The following is a 21,609-nucleotide window of genomic DNA, read 5'->3' as shown; positions in this document are numbered from 1 at the left end:
TATAATTGCTGCACCATGTTTTGCCCTAATCCAGAGAAACCACGCATAAATAAATGGATTATGAAAGTAGAAACCATGTCAAGTCCAACCCAGAAAAGGACTCAATTGTTCATCATCAAACTCTGTCAAATAGATCCTGTGAAGAATTTTTATATTATGAAGGTGTAGCTTAATTTATTTTACATGAGTACTGTACCTGGGAACAGCTTTGCTAAACTGCTAAATGTTTAGAGACTTACAAAGGCATCTGATATAGAGTAGTGTTGATTAGGCTATGAACTGGTCACATATATGTCTAAACTTATGCGCACACACATAATTGGATGCTATTTTATCTGTATTATCCCTTTCTTTTAGAACTGTGATCCTGAATTGTTGTCAAGTCTGCTGGATTTCATCCAGTTTTTTAATTTCTTTCAAAATGTTTTTAAGCAAGCTTATGTAGTGTTGTTTTTCATTTTACTAAAGCCATTACACTATATTAAAAATCTAAAATCTTCCATCTTTTTTTGAAAAGTAGTGATTTTACTGTACTTTCTCAACCTCATTTCCATTTGATTCTTGGATCTCACAGGAATCCTTCAACTGCTTTCTACCAAGCGTTCCATTTGAACACGTTTCAGGAATCAAAGAACCTCTGGGATAGGTATGAATACTTACATATGGAATGCATACATGCAAAAGTGTATGCATGAATTGCTTTGCACTGTACTGGTTTCTCATCATTAAACCTAAACTTTTTATGTAATTTAAGGGGGGGGAAATCATGTGGTATCTAGCATGGGACAAAGCAGCAAAATAAACCAAAAGAGCAATCTATATTTTAAATAGAATATAAACATACTTTATTTTTTACTTCACTTTTAAGTATATTTACTTTTTTGAAGGACTTATATATTTCTCTTGAATTTTATTATATGAAATATCCATTTATCCTTGTATATTTTAATGTAAAAATATATTCTGTAAAATAAACAACAGTTAGTTTACTTTTGTCCTATTTTATACGATTTCTCTGTGAACGCCTTAGTAACTCAAAGCGAAATGTTACTTACATACTAAGAAATTGGAAAAGGGACAAGACCAAGGTATCAAAGTAGTAGTCATTGTTTTATATTGTTGAGAAACTTTAACATCAAGCTTGTTTGTTAGATTCCCTAGACCTGCCTGCATTACTGTTTTGTAAACTCCTAAAACAGTTTTTCTCATAGAAATGTTACATAAATTTTGTTTTTAACTTTTTAAAATATAGAACGAAGTCTTAAGAGTTCATTTATAGCAAAAGATAATTTGGTTTATCTTTCTGCTTAACACACATTTTAAGTAGTATATGCTCTGTTCAGTTATTTTGGTGAATATTTATTAGCGCTCCATCATTCTGTGTTTAATGACTAGAACAAGCTCAAATGCTGTTTAAAAATTCACACAAAGCTTTGTTAGATTCTTTTAACTCTGCCTGGCAACGCATTTGTGTCCTCTGGCATAGTTTGGATACTACTCATGGACTTAACTCCATCTCTTTCATTGGAAAAGAGTATTGCTAAGTGCATGTACATGTCATGTTAAGACATGGTTTACATTGCCTACAAATGGTAACAGTCTTTTAATTCTTAGGCTTGATTTGTTTGTGTGTCACTCTAAAGAGATTTTCTAACAAAGTATCTTTTCAGTGATATGTTCCTTAACTGAAAATGTTTTAAAATAGTTTCTTGTAGAACAAGAAGTTCTAAAATTTATAGGACAGTGATTATAATTTCAATTTTGAAATTGTACAGCTGTATCAATGTAAATTAAGACATAAATGTAAATTGTGACATGAAACAAGCATGAATGCTCAGTCATTCATATGGCTTATCCGATGTAGCCAGGGTGAGTACTTTCGGTTGTACTTTATACTTTTCCATTAGAAAAAGGAAAAATAACATTCTGTTTAGAAATGTAGCAAGAATAGTTTTAGTTGTATGGTAATTTATTTCAAATAGCTAAATATTGTAAGCTACCATGATATCAATATAAACGAGAGCTAGTATTTTCATCAGAACGATGTAGAAAGGTGTGAGCTTTATTTTTTATAATTTTGACTTAATATTAAAAGTTTTCTTTTGTTTCATTATAAAACAACCATAGAAGTTGCCTACTCATCATTTGTTGTTACAGCTAAATATTTCTTATCTGTTTTCCTTTTTAGATACAGAAATATTTAAGGTATCAGAAATGAGGCAAGTTGCTGTATCTGTAGTTTCTCATGGGTTGAAAGTATTTGCTCTTCTTGAAGCCTGTCGTCCAGAGTCAAAGAAGTTAATAGCGTGTTAATAGTATGTGAATGCCAATCTATAATCAGAATTTATATTCTAGGTCAGCCATTCTTCACTGTAAGTTGGCCCTTTGGTACCAAAGTGACAGGTCCAACCCAGTGCTAGTGGCTTCCTTTTAACTTTGCAATTAGCTTATTAAATTTTTAATTGAGGGGTGCCTGGCTAGCTCAGTTGATGGAGCATGTGGCTCTTGATCTCGGGGTCATGAGTTTAAGCCCCATGTTGGGTGTAGAGATTACTTAAATAAAACTTAAAAAAAAAAATTGTTTCAATTGATAAGAGCAGTAGGCTAGCTTTATTAGTTATAACTGTATGACCTCAGTTGGCAAATATCTACAGACTTTTTAGTAGGTGTATTAGCAAATAAAGTATTATGGATTATACATTCTTTTTCATTGCAGACGGCGTTGAAGATTTATGTGTGTTAAGCTTTAAAAGATATTAAATATAACTTCTCCTGACCATGTTTATGTTAGATTTCACCAAATTGCCTTGTTCATTTTTTTATTATTATAAATTACGGATTTTTAAAACAATTTTACTAATTTGGCAAATAAGTATTTTGCAGGGATGGTTCTATTAAACAGAACCATTCAGGAGTTTAAGGAGATATAAATCCCTTACATTATCTACTTAGTTTGAGGTATAAAATTGCTTTTCAGTATTGACAGATACCATAGTTCAGGCTCTTGTTTATGAGATCTTGGAATTCATTTTCAGTAGAGACAGCTTTTAAGCCCTGTCCAGTTTTCATTAAACCTGCCCTAAATAGCTGAAGATCCTTGATTTTGCCTTACTTGAAAGACTGGAATCTTTTTTTTTTTTTTTCCCCAGGATTCTTTTAGCAGAGTATCTTTTAATCAAAATACAAGTAATTAATATACCTTTCCTACATTGACTCAGAGTTCCCTAATGGCCCCTTTGTTTCCTTCTCTATTTAAATTAGAATTAGCAAATTGAGAAGCTTTTCACCTATTTGCCTCTGCCTGTATTTAGAAATTATCTCTTTCCATTGATAGCCAATGCTTTATTCAGTTATTGCATTAAAGTTTAAGCTATACTGTCAAGCCTTCCTTTCCCTTTTCCTGTAGGTGCTATCATTGTTCCCTGTCTTCCCCATTTGTCATTTGCAGAGTACTAAGGGAATCAAGCTGAAACCATTGCCAAATACAAGGACAATTGATACTGACAGCTCAAAAATAATACAGCCCTTTCTTAGGAAGTGCAGAATATTTGCATTCACTGTTTATTAAAATGAATAATGTAGTTTCAGTAATTAGCTTTCTGGAGATTATCTTACTATAGTGGTAGTGATACTTAGTGATATTCTAGCCTATTGGCATTTCCAAATAGTAACTTTAAACTTTGACTTTCTACTTTTTTAAAGAACAGTTCTGAACTTAATTTTTGGCATTGCTTTGTTACATTGACAAAATTAGTTTAGAAACTTATTTTACTGATAACTGGGGAACAGGCTCTTGTTGGCAGTCCTTTGTCTGCAAAAAAGCTGAGGGTAAGAATTTATAGCAAACAAATTTACCTTCTAGTATATATTAGGTCAGTAAGGTAAAGGAGCACTAGGGAGGAAGAAACTTTTGCTCAGGTAGACTAAAGGAAGAAATCAGGTAGCTTGTCAGGATTTAAACTTCATTGATGAACTATACATGCACTATTTCTGCCTTAATGAAGAAAATGCATAAATGTAGTTAACAAATGAGAGTAACAGTTTGCTAGGTACACTATCCCCATGAGTTGGCTTGTCCTTCCTTATGATAGCACCAGTATTTAAAGAGAAATGAATAAGGAAAGTAGTAGTGCACCTGGGTTATTAAAATGAATGTCCAAGTTGATGGTCTTTTTACTAGATACCTGATTTCACTTAAATTGTTTTGTTTTGTCTTTTTTTTTTTTTTTTAAAGATTTTATTTATTTGACAGAGAGAGACATAGCGAGAGAGGGAACACAAGCGGGGGAGAGGGAGAAGCAGGCTTCCCGCAAAGCAGGGAGCCCAATGTGGGGCTCGATCCCAGGATGCTGGGATCATGACCTGAGCCGAAGGCAGATGCTTAATGACTGAGCCACCCAGGCGCCCCTTGTTTTGTCTTTTATAGAGATTATTCACTTAAATTTATTTATATCTAGTTTAAAAATTATTGGATTTTAAAAAGTTCTTGTTTAAATCAAGTATTTTGTGTTAGAAGACAGATATTCAGTATTTCCTATCATTGATCCTATGAGATTTCATTTTTGAACTTAGGAGTAAATCAGAAATAAGCTGCTTATATGAGATAATTTGTTTTGTTTTATTCATCCTCCAAGAAGCTTGGGTACATCATTAACACCCACCAGTACTTGCTAACCCAGATGGTAAAACTCAGGTTGCAGAACTTGGCTAATCTAGTTTTTGAATGCTCAGTGATAAGACTTTTTTAAAGTATAATTTGTATCAGAAAGGTACACCATTTGTAAATGTACAGCTTAAACTGAACACACCTGTGTAACCAGGACCCAGATCAAGACACAATATTTTAAGCTCCTTATTTTGTGTCTGTCTTCTTTCACCCAGTGTTTGAGATTCATCTATATGACTCTGCACAGTTGTAGATCTGAACTACAGTTGACTCGAACAATGCGGGGGTTGAGGGCGCTGACCCCCTCCCCCCCACGCGAAGTTGAAAATCCAAGTACAACTTTTGACTCCTCAAAAACTTAACTGCCTATAGCCTACTGTTGACTGGAAGCTTTACTGATACCAGTTAACACATAGTTTATATGTTATATGTATTATATATTGTTTTCTTACAAATTAAGCTAGAGAAAATAAAATGTTATGAAAATCACAGAAAATACATTTATAGTACTGTAAAAAATTCATGTATGTTAATCACTATGTTGACTTTGTCGTACACATGAAACTAAATAACTTGTCAACTGTACATCAGTAAACATAGATAAATAAAATCTTTATCTGTACCCATGCAGTTCAAACCCATGTTGTTGAAGGGTCAACAGTACATAATTTTGTAGAATCACATAGTGAGTTACTTGTTGGAGACTGTTACTAGTCAAATATTCTCTCCTTATTAGGAGATGTTCTCTACTTATTAGAAGTACCTTGAGGATAAGAACCTGAACTATTTTGTAAGCACCCCAAATATATTCTCTAATAATTTGTACTTAGTACTTACATAATTTATTATGTGATTACATTTTGACCGACTTCAGTTACAGATACCCAGTAGAGGATAATCAAAGACATGAAATTAGAGGACAAAGTTTTAGTGACCTGTCACCTTTTAGGACTGGATCTCAGATTTATATAAAAACCTTAAGGACATGCTTATAAAATGTTCAGACATTAAAACAGGAAGTTTTAGCTATTACTGGATGATAGCATTTATAAATTTAACAGTCTGAAGCATGTGAAGAAATTGAGAAATTGACGGAATTTGTATGTTAATTCAGGAAAGTTGAAATTTCTCGGTTAAAAAGTTAGAGTAAAAAATACCTAGATGTATTAGTTGCCTGCATTTTCTAATATCGATTAGCAGGTGACAGGCCTGTCACAAAAGCTAATGTAATTGTAGGCAATCTTTTTATAACTGGAAAAAACAGGAAAAAATGGTTACAGACCTGTTGTAGTCCATTTCTATAGGATAGTTACTCTAAATACAAAGGTAACTAGAAACTACTTTCTTTATACTCTACCTAGATAGCCAGGGGGGTGTTTGAAGAGAGGTTTGAGCTTACTTTCTGCAAGTAGATGCATCCCTGCAAAATTGTCTTTCCATCACTACATATTAATATTAATACAATTAATAACTCTCTTCCTGACTCTGTCAAGAATGTTGACCTTGAATGAGGTGTACAGCTAATTGCTTTTAAAATCCCTATTCTGTAGAGTTTTATTCCCTCTGGTTCTAAATGGGAAAGAAGTGGTAAGGAAAGCATTGGAATTGAGTTCCTTCTGTTTTGTCATTGTTGGCCATGATTATCAGAAAACCTGCAAGAGGGGTGCTTGGGTGGCTTAGTAGGTTAAGTGTCTGACTCAGTCTCAGCTCAGTTCTTGATCTCAGGGTTGTGAGTTAATGTTGGGCATGGAGTCTACTTAAAAGAACCTCAAAGAGCTATATATTTGCTTAAGGAATGGAAGACCAGCAAACTCTTAGGAAAGAATGCCATATCAGAGGCAATTAAGTGGTGGTCACAGTAGGGAAACCAGTGAACTGGGTCTTGATATGGAAAAAGGTAAGAACATCATCACATGACTGAAAGTGATAACTGTCATTTAAAATTCAAACATTTTATGTCTCTCAAGTACAGCTGGAGGTATTGGTCAAAGCTTCTTTAGAAAGTGACTTTTTGAGTGGGAACCTGAAAGGTGGGTAGAATTTGGTCAGAGTTAAAGACCTGAGGGAAAGGGAGAATTCCCGTTTGAGGAATACAGTGAGCCACTCTGAAAGTACAGAGCATCTGTGATAAAGGACGGTTAAATTTGGTACACAAATCATTTGAAGACAACAGAGAAGAGATATTGGATTGGACAGAGACCAGAGATAATAGAAAGGTAATGAAGGCCTGAATGAGGCAATGGAGATGAGGAAAGAATAGTTATCAGAAGGCAGGAATTACACGATGTTATAACTCAAGGGGTATGATAGGGAAGCAGTCAAATTTGACTCCAAAGTCTCAAACCTAATTGAGGGAATGGTGGTACCATTAGGAAGTATTAGTGAAAGAATTGGTTTGGGAAAGTGAAAACAATAATGAGATTCTGGTTTTAGCTACTTTCGGATGAGTGAGCTGGTGGAAAGTCAAGGTAGAAATACTCAAGGTACAACTGGAGCTGCAGACACGCAGCTTGTTAGAGAAGCTAAGGCTAGAAGAGATTGAAGACCATTTATTTATTTGTTTCATTATTATTATTTTAGAGTTTGAGCTTTAGGAAAGGCTGAGGTTGCCAAGAGTGAGCAGAGTAGGGTAAGAGGGTCAAGCCAGGCCCTTGGGAAACACTACCCACTTTTAGAGAACAGGAGAAGCTCTGAAGAGGATAAGTGATCTTAGAGACTAGAAGATTCTGAGAATATTATTTACTAACCAAAAAGAAGGGAAAATGTTTGAATCTCTACTTTGAAAAAATTTAAAATTTACAGAAAAATTACAAGAATAATAAAAAGCTCCAAGAATCTTACTGAGATTGAACATTAACATTTTGTCATACTTGCTTTATTATCCTAACATACTATTTAGGAACCATTTAAGAGTAAGTTGCAGATATCCTCTCCATTTGACCCAAAAATACTTCTAGCATATGTTGCCTAAGCAGATTCTGTTATGTAACAGCAGTTTAATTAGCAAATTCAGGTTTGATACACTGTTTATATGTAATATACAGTTTATATTCAGATTTTGCAGTTGTCCCAATAATGTCTTTCATGACCATTTTTTACCTGATCCAAGAGCCAATACAAGATCACAGATTACATTTAATTATCAAACACCTGTCTTTTTTCCTTCTGTCTTATATAAATAAATACTTCTCTCGTATTAGTCTTCTGTAGGACTGTTGAAAGTTTAAATTAGAGTAGACTTAAAGGCTTTATTATAAGGGGTGGGGAGGGGAGATAGGCCAGATGCCTAAAATTCAGCTGAAACAACTACTGGGACTGGAAAAATGTTATAAGAGGATGTCTTTTATTTCTCAGAGTTTTGGGGGGGGTGGTGATGGCAAGAGAGGGAGACCAGGTGGATATTAATGTGCATGTGTCTCAGAACAGAAATTGAAGTGTATTCATGTACCAATTTTTGTCTGTATCGTGATTTTTATATATATGTATTAAGTTGGGATTCTAATTATATGGAATTGGAAAAAGTAGTGTAATTTGAAGACCTTTTTAGTCACCTCTTGGGTTTACAAATTATGTAATTGCTATCCTTTATATTCTATTGTATCCTCCTAGTTTTATTCTGATAGTTGTCTAAGGTTGATTGTCTACTGCCAGAGTTTTAACCGTAGATCTGCATCTCATTGTTTGATGTGGTGTTTCAGTGGATCCTGAGCATTTCTTCTCCTCTCTTAGCTTTGCTATGGCTAGCTGAAATGGAACACCTGACATGCTGACATTACTTTCATCACATAACCAGACTTCAGAGCTGATCCATTATTATATGCTTCTGCTCATGTGTTTACCACCTTCTTTGGTTAGTCACTTAACATAAGTCATCACAGCCCTACTCTGAAAAATCATGGTAATTATTTTCAGGGTGAAATTTGAAAGGAACAGTTGAAATAGGTGAAAATAATTGGTAAGGTCTTGTTGTTGTTGTTAATTTATTTTTACTTTTCACGAGAATAGTTTTAAGTAAACCAGACCTTTGACTAGAACAGAGACTTGTATGTGTGAATTAGTGTGTAAACTAATTTGCTAAATCCAATTTATTTTTTTCTGCAGAATCTAGAACTCTGTAGAAAAGCTTTTTAAAAAGAAAACTCTTACTGAACTTGTTCAGATGAGAAGGATATTTAAATATATAGCCTGAAGTTGTTGAACCAGAACAAACATAACATCTGTTTTGTTTTATTTTCCTTCCAGTCTTCAACAATTACAAAATTTAAACTCACACTTCTTTCAGTGTATTTAAACCTGCAGATAGTTTGGCAATCTTATGGGAAGAAAAATATTAAGTGGAATTATTTTATATTTTTGTTTAATTAATTTGGGTTGGTACATAGATGAGAGAAATGACTGACTATATTCTATTTGGCATCTCTATTTGTGTGTACATGTGCGCACTTGTACTAATATTCTAAATCACCAAATCAAGATATATATTAGATTTTTGTGATCATGATATAAAGTATTCAAATGCATTAGCTTACCCAAAATTAGCTTCTGTGTTTAGGTTTCAGTTGACTACTTCTAAAACATTTTTCATATATGACAGAAATAAATTTAAACAGGTGGTAGTAATTTAGAATATATATTCATTGATATGTATCTTTAAGAAATAGCATTTTTGTTCCATTTTGTTTCCTGGTTGTTTTCAAAGTTTAAAGATGTTGGCTGTAAATACTAAAAGGTTCAGAAGGTGCTCATTGTATTTTTTTTTTTCCAGTTTTTAATTGTGGTATTTGGCCCAGAAATAGTGGTATATGTAACTTGTGTCTTGGAAGCCAAAAATCATGTCAAGATAAAGAAGCTATTCTTTCCCTAGGTGTACACACTGTTTGAAGGGTAATAAGGAGAGAAAAGAGTTGTATTGTGTGACTAATCCCCACTCCTCCTGTTCACGGTGACTGTTAACTATTGATCCTCAGAAAGTTTATTTGCAGCATCTGTTTCTATTTTAGATATTGCTAACTTAGTTCAGAAAATGTTGCTAAATGTATGTCTGGAATGGTCATACATACTTTGTTTCAAGAAAGGTGATAATAGCTCTTAAAAGCATAATACGTGATGCTATCTTAAATTTTAAGAGTAGGTAATATTTCCTAATGTTAGTTAGCTGTTATTAGTAAAAGCTCACAGTCAGATATCCAGCTTTCTATTAACAAAGCCTGTCATTCCTTATCACATATGTAGTTGAATAATATATAACTGGCTTCCACCTACTCTGTTTTTTCCATTTTTATCTTCTGTCCCAACCCCCATTTCTATTTCTTTTAATCTTCTTAATCCTCTATATGCTGTTTCTACTCCTTTTGAAAGAATGAGTATTATAAGTCATTTGTGAACGAACATGACCTATTAAAACACCAATAACCTACCTTGTTAGGGGTAATCTCCAAAGCTGTATGAATGAAATATTTTAAGCCATATATTTTGGATTTCTTCCACTAATAGTTACATTTGATATGATGCATAGCATGCTAAACACCTTTTCTTATATTTCTCATACTTAGTTTTTAACATAGCTAATCATCTTAAATTATATCTTGGCTCATCCACAGATACATGAGGTTTCCTATAATTGTGTATGTCTTTTTATATATGAATTTCTTAGAACACACTGTCTTTGCAGTGTTCTTACTCTATTAGATATGTTTGGACTAATTTTTTTTCATAAGCTTATCTTTGATATATTCCTAGCCTCATTTCCCCAATACGTAATCTATGGAAAGACTATACATAATTTATTGGGAGCATACAGGGTGGCCCCATTTCCCCTTTTTCTCCATTTAAAAAATAAGCATTTCTGATGTTTAGGGAAGCAAGTGTTGATTTATCATTGTCTAGGATTTCTCAAAATAGTGTAGTGAACTTTTTGAAGAAGGTGGTTTACACTTGAAAGTGAAATTTTTTATCAAACAAAGCTAAGCACATTTATTCAAATAGCAAGTTCCTTTAGGAACTCTTGTAGGTTTGTTTGATTTCCCATATCAGTTTTCAGATGACTTGGAAATTGCAGATCATCCACCTTCTTGCCCCTGTGCTCTCTTTGTTCTATCAGTATAAATTTGCCATAAAATTAGCTAAATAATGGTAAACTTAAGGCTAGTTTTTGCTAGACTATACCATACGGCTTAGTAGCTCACTCTCAGTTAAGTGGGATTTTTCTTCCTCACAAATTAAAAAAGAATGAAATGATAAATATGGGAAATGTTCAGGATTTGTTTTTGATAGCAGTCTTGCCAGAGATTGGAGATTCATGATTGCTATTAGAATAAGTTTCTAAATACTCATTTTGAGGATAATTCTAATTTTAAATTAAATTTTTAAGAATATTTAATGAATCCTAACTGTGTTCATCTACAAACACTTCAGTTACCCAATTTTATTTCAAATTTTTAATAAGGATTTCCTACATGTTGGAATTTAGTCATTGAAACCCTTCAAAGGTAACCCCTGTACTTGGTAGCAACTAATTTTGAAAATGCATGGTGGAGAAAAATCTGATAATGGAAGTTTTGTATTTTTAAATGTAATACAGCTCTTAACTCCTTAATTTACCATGTAGTTGTATAATGCACACAACCTTTAAAATTTTTCTCTATAAACTTCATAGAAAAATAACTAAATTTGCTTTATATGACTGGTTTTAATTCTGTATTCCAGAGGCTTTCCAGGCATTTGTCATAACATTGCTTATTGTTGACAGGCCCTTTAATGGAGGGTCAGGTAGTCTGCCCTTCAAATGGCCAGTCCATCAAAGCCTTCACAGACAAGCCAAATTACCAGCATTTCAGATACATGTATTTCAGGAAGTATATACTTTGCTACTTTTGGCTGGGTATTGTATCTTCTCACGGGACTTGTCCCATGAAAGAGTAAATAATCCAAATAATTTTTTTTAAATTATGGTAGTATTTTGGTTGATAGGAGACAAGAGTTACATAAGAACTTGCTAAAAATGTTTTGGTAATATGTTGATGAAATGACCACAACTTTAAAACTACTATTTATCCTCTTCAAAATGGGTTTTTGCCTTCACCAGGTGATTACATTATAAGGCGGTGCTTTGACAAAAGATAGTAAAGTTGTATGATTTTATTGAAGTCAAATGTGTTGTGAGATTACATTTGGAAAGATTATATTTGTAAATTGGAAAAAATCCTGATCTTCAGATTGTGTGGGAGACTTTTAAAGACCATGTGTAATAGAAAAATTCCATTAAAATATAAAATCTGTAACAGCAGAACTCCAACCCCTATATTTGGGTCAGATATTTCTGGAGATGGCTGCAGAGTTTCCTTACAATGCTGTTTTTGAGTTTTCTATAGCTTTGCATATATTGATCTTCCTCAGTGATGGCTTCTTTCCCCCACCCCCTTCCCTTGCCCCATTATGCCGTTTTATTTTGGGGGTTAATTTAGGCAAAAATATGCACATAAATATGTGGGTTGCCTTTTCTGTGGATTACTGACAATTAAAAATAGAAATGAGTATTCATACTGCACAGAAAATGTTACTAATATTACCCTTCAACAATTAAAATAGATGCCCAATTGAAAGCTTTGTTGTAAAAATTTAATAAATGTAAGATTATTCTTTAATATATTCCTACCCCTAATTTTGTTCTTTGCCCGTACACAGATGAGCTGTAGGACCACTTCTGAACAGGATACATTGTTATGTCTGTTATATAAAATGCATAATAAAATTTTATTTTTTCCATCATGTTGTCTAATTTAAAATTGGGGGATGGTAGAGACAGACTAGGATTTAGGCATAAAAATTGAATGCTGTCTTGAGCATTTAAATGATCGGTATGGATTATTACTGATCCATCCACCTGTGTTAGAAGTCTAGAAATTCATATGGATGTGAACCAGATAATAGACTCAAGTGCCATTCTATAGGACTACAAAACTGTCTGTAGCAAGTTACGGTGTTAAATCATAATTTCTGGATCATGATCTTAAACCTTTAATTGGTTCCATTTCTCCTTGACTCTCTACTAACAAGTATTCCTGATGGCCTGGAAGTCCATGTTGAAATTTACAGTTTGAAGTATCCAGATTAAATATGAAATTATTTTACATTAAAAAAATACTTAAGTACAAAATATCAGTTGTGTAATCATGGTAAAACATAAAACTTTGCTATAAAAGATTTTTAAAGGCTATTTGATTAAAACACTTATTTACTTAAACTCTTTGCTAGAATTTTTTTTAGAATTCAGCATCGGAGGAGGAATGTGACATAATAATGATCGAAAGCCGAAAGTTTAAAAGTTGTGATGCCCTCACATGGTTGGAGGGTTATTCTAGCTTCTAAGGACTGAATGTTGTCCACAAGAGTGTCTCATCAGGTCATAAATTGGTAAGACTTAATGGATTAGATTTTATGTATTATACCTGATGTTATTGTATTGAGATGAATATTTATGAACAGAATGAGCACATTGTATAACTAAGAGTATAGTATTAAATATAAGTTCAAACTTGGAATTTTAAATACTTGGGAGTATGTAATCCTTTCAAAATTTCATGAGGCTGAAGGCCGTATCTTTGCAGTGGTGTTTAATAATCAGTTTAAAAAATAAAGTGACATCCTGTATTATGTAAACATTATTTAAATATTGCTATGGCATCTGATATAGATGCTTACAGTGTAGTTAAGAGCCCCAAATACTTTCTAGTTATTATCACAGGCGATATTTGAGAACTAATATATTAAATTTTTATTAAAAAAAAAAAAAAAACTTTACATCCATTTTCTTCATAAAATATAGTTTAAATTACCTTATTCGCTTTTGGGATTTTATTTTTCTTCTAGATGTCTGTAAAAATAAAGCCAGGAAAATTTTCTCAATTCTTACCTTGAGAACCAGTATCAAATGAAAATCATATACTAGAAGTCAATAGTATACTTTTTTTGTATGCCCTGAAAATAAAAGATTTCCTTTTAGCATTGTATTCTGCGTGGAAAACAAAAATTTTAAAACTTGTTTTATATAGCTTCTTATTTCGCTTTGTTTTACACAGCTGTATTTTGTAGGGAACTCTTAGAATAATACAGTTTAGCCTGGGATGAGATCTTAATCTTCAATCTGAAAATCATCATATTTTGCAGATGAAGAAAAAGGAACTTGGGTTAAGTTATATGTCCAAGGTCATACAGTTGTAGAATTAATATTTTCACTAAAGTACAGTGTACCTATCCTGTAAGTGGATCAAAAATTATTTGAAATTATCAAATAGGCTACCATATCTATTTCTAACTTTATCCTGAACCCTCTGGGGTAGTCAGTCTCTCCCTTACACACATACATCCTGTCTTCTGAGTGATCCTCTAAATTGTTTCTCATATGGTATTCCATGACTTTGATCATATTCTATAAACTTAAGTTTTGTAAAACAGTAATTGCAATCATTAGTAGTTTGGAAGGAAATACAACAAACTAGTAACAGTTGTCTTGGATCCTATAACCTTTTAATTTTTTCATTTACCACAATAATTCCACATAACTTGGGTAATTAGGAAAATAATTTCTAATTTCTTTAGTGTAAGATATCCATCTTTAGTAGTCAGTGGATGGGTGGACCTCAGGGGATCATGAACCCTGTGAAATACTGGATGGAACTTAATGTATGTTCAGTTTTTGGTGAAAGGTTCAGAGCATTTGTCAGATTTTCAAAAGGAGTTAAATAACATTGCTAATGAATGTATCTAAGAGACAAGCCTTGTTATATACCCAACTACATGACGTAGGAAAGAAATTTTTAATGAGTACACTGATTATGTAACTCTTACTGAATTTTATCCAAAGCTAATTTATTATAATTGATCGTTAGACTGATGGAACAAATCAGAGCTTACCCACTTTTAGCTTAGGAATTTCATACTGTCAATCTCTGTGCTCAAATGTTGATTGGATTTCTCCACAGTGTAGTTTTATTTTTGCTACCCAGTGGCTACCTAGTGTGCCACGCACTATGCTATGTATTTGGGGCATGTTATTTATAATTTTCACAACGGCTGTATTATATAGATATTATCAGTACCTTCAGTTTACAGAGAAGGAAATTGAAAGCTTAGAGAGATTAGATAACTTGCTCAGGTCACATAGCCATTTAGTGGTGGAGCTAGGATTCAGATCTAGCTTTCTAACTGGAACCTTGGCTCTCAGTTGTATGCTGGGATGCCTAGAGTACCCCTGGGGAACTTAAAGGATAAGGGAGAATTTTATATTGAGTGAAGATGTGATTTCCTTTGAACTTAAGTAGCAATGGGCCATCCTTTATTATAAAACCATCTTTTAAAGCATCTGTCAAAAAAATAAATTTGGTAAGTTGCTTATAATTTAAAATTAAGTATTTATTGCATTAGGAAATACCTTCTATTCAAATTTAATGTTTGTGATTATAAGCAAATATATATGTGTTAGAAAAGTTACAGTACTTACTAGAATACTGTTGTGCCAAGTGTAACCGTTAAGGAACTCACCCTTTAATATTTAGGATTTATAAATAGCAGACATTCGGGGGAAGCAGTTTAAAAATCTGCTTTGAGCTGCCGATGTTTCTTGGGGTAGGGGAATGAATCACATGTAAAACCTCCTACTAAGTGCTGTGTCAGTTTCCCATTTGCCCTTAATTGTGGGTTCACCATTACTGGCTCTGGGGCTGGAACAGGGGTAAGACAGGATTCATTTGCCCTTAATTGTGAATAATTCTATAAAGATACCTTTTCTATGTTTACTTTTAAAGCATGTATGCCACAGAATTTATATTTTAGATATATGGATTTTTTTAATTGAGTACCTACTTTGTGTAGAACCTTTTCTTATTTTTATGTGTTTATAATAAAGTTCCTGTGTCTCAATAGGACTTAAAGTTAAATCCACAATAATAGTACTGCTTAAAACAAAAACAAGTAAAACTGTAAGAATTTGTTTACTCTTCAGTTTAGTTGAAATAGTCTGCCTATCAAGCATAAACTTCTTTAAGACCATGGTTTAAAGTGTACAACAACTTGATAGGTCATCAGAACATGAAAATACTGTCTTAAAAATCTTTTTTTAGATAAGACATTTGTACCCCAGCTTCTTTAATAGTAACACATTTGCCTTTTCAAAATTAAACCTTTGGTATGTTTGGGAAATAGAATAAACAATTACACCTAAACCAAGTTTTTAACCCAGTGACGATCTCAGTGTTTGTATGTTCCCTTCCAGATTTTGAGTACATATGCATGGATATTAACAATTACAATCACAGTTAAGTAGCTTTTAAATAGTTTCTAGTGTTCCAAATATTTTTCTGATTTGTACAAAGCTGATACTGACATGTCATAGGTTTTAAATTTTGGACTGATAATTTTGATATCTAGGATACCATCCCTTCCAGTTTTTCCTTCTACCTCTCATTTCTTCTCAGTCCCCTGGCAGGCCTTTCCTTTCTGTTTGTTCTTTTAAGTATTACTGGTGTCCTCAGGATGCTGTTGAGACCCTCTTCTCACATTCTTCGTCATGCTAAGAATATGTAGATGGTTCTGAGTGTCGTCTGTATGCTGTAGGAAGCCATCTGTATGCTCTAGGTGCCCAAACTTGTTACCTAGTCATCTCTCCTTAACACTCAAACTTCTGTGATCTCTCATAGCAGGTTAATTGCAAGGTACTGCCATGTCTACTTCCATGAGTTTTTTTCTTAAGCCTATCCATCTCTTTCATCCCCATTCAGGGCACAGTCCTTTCTTACATGGAAATGCAAAAACCTTCTAACTGGTCTTCATTATTTGAGTTGTCTAACGTGGCTAACTGTAGGTGCTGTTCCTTTTACTTAGAACATTTGTGTGTAGACTTCTGTCCTTTTAGATTCTCCACCCACCTGTGGCTCTTCCTTTACTAAACATTCTTTCCTGACCCTTGATCTTGATTATATTTCCCCAAAACACCCTCTAAAATCTTTCCTTGTCTTAGCATTTATCACACCTCTAACTTGTCTATTTCCTATACTCAACTGTATATTCATAAATTCTAGTGTATGGTTTATTCAGTGATGTGTCCACATAATCAGCATCTGATAAATGTTTAAATACATTAAAATCCCCCTAGAATGTGGCATCATAAGATTTAGTAATTGGAAAGAATGTTGGAAATTAACATACACAGTTAGAGGCAAGAATCAAATGTAGAAACCACATCATGTCACTCCTAAGTTAATGTTCCCTGTGTATTTCATGATATTTAGATTTTGACCACTATACCTTCCTAATACAGATTATATAGTTTATATATTAAATGTTTAATATGTGCCAGACACTAATGCATTATCTCACTGAATACTCTTGTCTGGTCCTATTATTATTCTTTGGAGAGGATAAGTAACTAGTGTGAAGTTATATTATAAAAGTGATAGAATTGGGATTCAAACCCGGATATGACTCCAGAGCCAAAGCCTTTTTCTTTGATACCACCTGTGAGTTTATCTTCTGAGTCTAGAATTATACATCTGAGTTGGAAGGGAATTTAGTGGTCGTTATTCCAACCATTTGTCTCATTTTGTCTACATCGATGACATACCTTCTCAGTTGTCTAGCCTTTGAATACGTCCAGTGATGTTTATCTTAGCATCCTGGTCTTCTTTCTTTTTACATTTCATGTTAAACCTTTTATAAATTCTTGATGTACACAGAGAATCTAAAATGTGGAGCAGAAAATCAGATGATTACCATCACTGAAAGCATTTAGTAAAGAGATTAGGTTCATGTAAAAATATAAGCTGCATTGCATATTCTGTCAACATTGAACTAAGAACATTCTCTAGTTCAGTGTTTTCATAGCTGCCATAATCAAGAATATGGGTTCCAGTTTGTGGCCAAAAGTCATTGGTGTTAATATAAATGTAGTTCTAAAGTTCTTTTTCAAAAATGGATAAGGAGATATTGCTTAGTATCTTAGAGATCACAAGGATGTTTTTCCACTTCATAATTATTGATTCTAGTGATGATGCAAGGATTTCACAGGACTCCTGTATACTGCTCTGATCCAGCAATGTGTAAAAAGAGTAAAGTACTATACATCTGAATTTCTTCAGATTCCTAGATCTAGTTCACTTAGAACTTCACTTGTCTATGAGACATGCTTAAAGGCATGGCGATAGAAGTGTACCTGACTAAACTACTAAGGCTTTGGCCTCTTCTTTCCACCTTCAGGATAGCTTTTGGTTTTTTTCACTTCTTCTCTTTAGATTCGATTCTAATTGTCTACAGAGAATGATACCGGGCAATTGAGAGAACCCACAGATAGGTATTTATGATGTATGATTATACAATTAAGCCTTTCTATACTAGGTTCACAAAATTATTTTCCCTAAATCCAAGATTCTAATGTAAAAAGATCTTTGTCAAGGTTTCTATCCAAAAGAGTTTTTAAAGTCCATTTCATTTTCTACAAGGTCTTCTGTGAGTTTCATCATTCCCATGATCTGTATATGAAACTAAGTTTCACTGGCATAATTTTGTCAGAAGTAACCTGAAAGTCCATGGAACTCTAGCTATTCTGTTCCTCAAACTTCGTTTTTCTACTTACTTACTTCAGTTGCCAGTTATATAGAAACTACTACACTCTCTTCTTCTTCAGTGAGTAGAAACCAGATGCAAGAGTATCACAAGAAAAGATTTATTGGCTTTTTGTTTAAGCTATCTTTGTCAAGGAGAAAAAAATTTCTCAGGAGTCCTGCCCATTTTTACTATGTTCAAAGGATACTCTTTTCATTAGTTTCTAATATTTAAATAGCTGGTTAATTTCTTAATTTCTTTCTCCTGGCATGATTAGCCCCACATAACATAACATAAGCTTATGCTAATTTACAAAATATAATTAGATAACATATTAAATAATATTTTATTCTATCTTCAATTAAATGTTTAATATCAATTCTGTGCAAAGTGTTATAATTAGTAGACCCTCTGGATGGACACAGTTCCTCCCTTTGCGGTTCAACTCAAGGGTGAAGAACATTAAATAGACACAACAAAAACAATTATTTATGGAAGAATCAAGAAAGGAAGAGAGCAAAGAGTGTAGGTGAAGCATTCCATTTCAGATGACAGTCTTAGCTCCAGAATCTAAGGTGATTAACAAATTTCAGGTCATGTTGTAAGTCTGGAATTCATCATAGATAATTTTATACAAATTGAGCTCTACAAATGATTGTAAAGTTCTGTCATTTACCATATCTATCTTACAGTATTGTTATTACCTAGAAGAATTCAAGGACTTGGATCTACAATGAAATGAGAAAAAGTTGTTAGCTGTTAAAAACTTTACAACTGAAAATAGACCTATTTGAGTATAGTTCTGCTTGAGTGAAAAAATCTTTTATAACCCTTTAGATTTTATAGTAGTGCTACTTTATAATTTTTTGCATTATCTATACCAGAATCTCCTTTTGAGTTAAGTAATTCTAAAGCAGTGATTCTCAACTAGAATAATACGTAGTGTAGAAGCAAAGCAGTACTTGTCCCACTCTTTTGATTTGTTTTTAGTAATATTTAATTGTTGAAATTTCATATAACACTAAAGGAAGGCATGGGAGATGTTAAACACTTTTTTTGAAATTTTTATGTTGAAATAAATTCAGTAACATATCAGTGGCCTTTGGAAAAATTTCCCTCAGTACATTAAGACTTTTTATTCTGAACAGTCATTAATGTTCAATCCACAGGAATACTGTGCTTAATAAATACTGATGTAAGTTTAAATCTCAAGTCAAACAAATTTTATTAGCATATATTTTGTGACTGCCTTAACATTTGACTAATTGAGTACAAAGGAATCAAGTAAATGTAAGGCATAACTAGGATTATTTCATTCTTTGAGTAAGATGTAAATACAAAGACTGTTTCTTAATACTAATCATGATTGATTTTTATTTGTACCTCACTGCTTCATTTGCAATCTAAGATACACTGGGATAGCAAGCCTTACACAGTGTCAGTCCAAATTGATCCAAACAATAAAAGGAATTAATTATTATTTTTAGTGTTTACAATTGTAAAAAATCTCATAATCGTCACAGCAATCCTTTAGGGTAGGTACAACTGTGGTCCCATTTTACAGACAAGGAAACTGGTTTTAGTATGTTAGCTTGCTATGATCATCCCACTAGTAAGTAGTGGAGTTGGGATTTAAAACAAGCTTGTCTAATTCTGAAGCCTGTGCTCTTTTTATGTATTTATTTATTTATTTTCCAGATAGCTTGAGCTAGAGGGAAGGGGAGGAGGGAGAGAGAGAAAAGCAGGTTCCACGCCCAGCATGGGCTCCAGGCTCAATCTCAGGACCCTGAGATCATGCCCTGAGCCAAAGTCAAGAGTCAGACACTTAACCGACTAAGTCACCCAGGCGCCCCTGAAGCCTGGGGAACCACTTTATTATTCTTTGAGAATTTAGTCTTTTGCTTAAGCAACTGCTAAGAGGTAAGATGTCTTGCCCCAGAATGAAGTAGAGAGCAAAAGAGATTTAAGCAAGTGGTAGTAAACTTGATAGCCTAGACAACTTTAACTCATCTGGGCATATATTTTATATGCCAAAATATAACAGTACTTTATATTTGTTGAAGATGAGCAATTTTTTGCTCAAACCCAAGCCAATCCAAATTTTTGAAGAACCCCAATTGCAAAACATGTACTGACTTATTAAAAGTAAAATAGAACAGAATTTTTCCCTGATATGATATTCTCTTCATTTTGACTGTTCCTTTAGTCTAAGCCAGAATGAAGCAACTGTCTCTTTAAAAACCTTGTGATACTTTTATTCTCCTGGGTTTATCATACTCTTTTGAAACAGTTCCTTGGTAACCTTCCTTTATATTTACTTCCTTACTACCCCTGGATTTTGGGGACAGATTGGAGGAGACATAAGGTAACAAAGACTAGTTAATCACCTAGAAACAGAAGCTGGGTCTTGGTCAGATAATCCTAAGGGCTAGCCTGATACAATTTTACTTTGTCCATACAACTACGTATGTTTTTTTAAATAAAGCTATTATGAATAACATCTCTGTACCTTTAGGAATTGGGCATAAGTGAAAAGATAACCTTTAGATGAATAAAATTGTCTCTGCTCTGCACTGGTATTTGGCATTTGGTATTCAAGGGGATTGTGTCATTTTCACTCATTTGGTTAGGCCTCATTGTGGAAATGGGATTGAAAGGATTTTTTCAAGAACTGTTAAGTTGAAAAAAATAGTATACATAATGCTGGAGATAGAAGAAGCAAATGTGAGGCCATTCCATGAAAGAAATAATTAGCTTTCCCAAGAAGGGTAGTTTCTTCCTGAGCCCCCATCTTTTGTTAACTCTTCAGTAGTTAATGTCATTTGTCTTCTTCCTACTTAAGCAAGCTCATCTCTCACAGTTTTGCTTTACCGACCACATTCCAGCAGCTCTCAAATCTAGACTTCTAGGCCAGAGATTACTCTAGAGTTCTAAATACCTATTTCCAGCAACCTTCTTTCTATATTTCTCCACTAGAATCTATATCCCAGATGTCTCAGAATTCAACAGTCCCAAGTGAAACTTAAATTTCTCATTTTCTCACCTTTATTCTTAGGTTCCTCTTCCACTCGTTCCCTGCCCCCTAAAATCTAGCGGCCTTCCTGTGACACATAAACCATCTCCCCACTCCTAATTACTCCAAGCTAAAAAAAACTCCAGCCATCCTTGATATTTTCTTTGTTATAGGTGAGTCCCTTTTCCTTTATTACCCCCCCACCCTGATCTCTCATAGATTCTCCACTTCAATTGTAAAAACAATTTCATTTTTCCTTGCTTTAATGCCTGTGACCAAGCATTTTGCAGTGTCCTGATAATCTCCCCACTCCTTGCTTGCTTAGGTAATTCTTTTT

General features: G+C 33.5%; 1 protein-coding gene across 3 annotated transcripts in view; it reads left to right on the top strand.

Moving 5' to 3' along the window:
- TSC22D2 (TSC22 domain family member 2) overlaps positions 1-21,609 on the top strand; it is a 54,338-nt gene that overhangs the window by 13,392 nt on the left and 19,337 nt on the right. Inside the window, exon 2 of one of the 3 annotated variants that reach the window (XM_032408458.1) lies at positions 575-646. The exons of 1 other annotated variant lie outside the window; for it this stretch is intronic. In XM_032408458.1, coding sequence (XP_032264349.1) covers positions 575-646 — 72 coding nt within the window. Of the gene's footprint in view, positions 1-574; positions 647-12,919; positions 19,986-21,609 lie in introns of those variants that run through there. One more of the 3 variants, XM_032408461.1, reaches the window with a different exon arrangement.

This window comes from Phoca vitulina, unplaced genomic scaffold (assembly GCF_004348235.1).
Source record: "Phoca vitulina isolate PV1807 unplaced genomic scaffold, GSC_HSeal_1.0 scaffold10, whole genome shotgun sequence".
Taxonomy (NCBI): Eukaryota; Metazoa; Chordata; class Mammalia; order Carnivora; family Phocidae; genus Phoca; species Phoca vitulina.
Note: the sequence above shows the minus strand (reverse complement) of the source record. Positions and strands in the feature narration are given on the sequence as shown.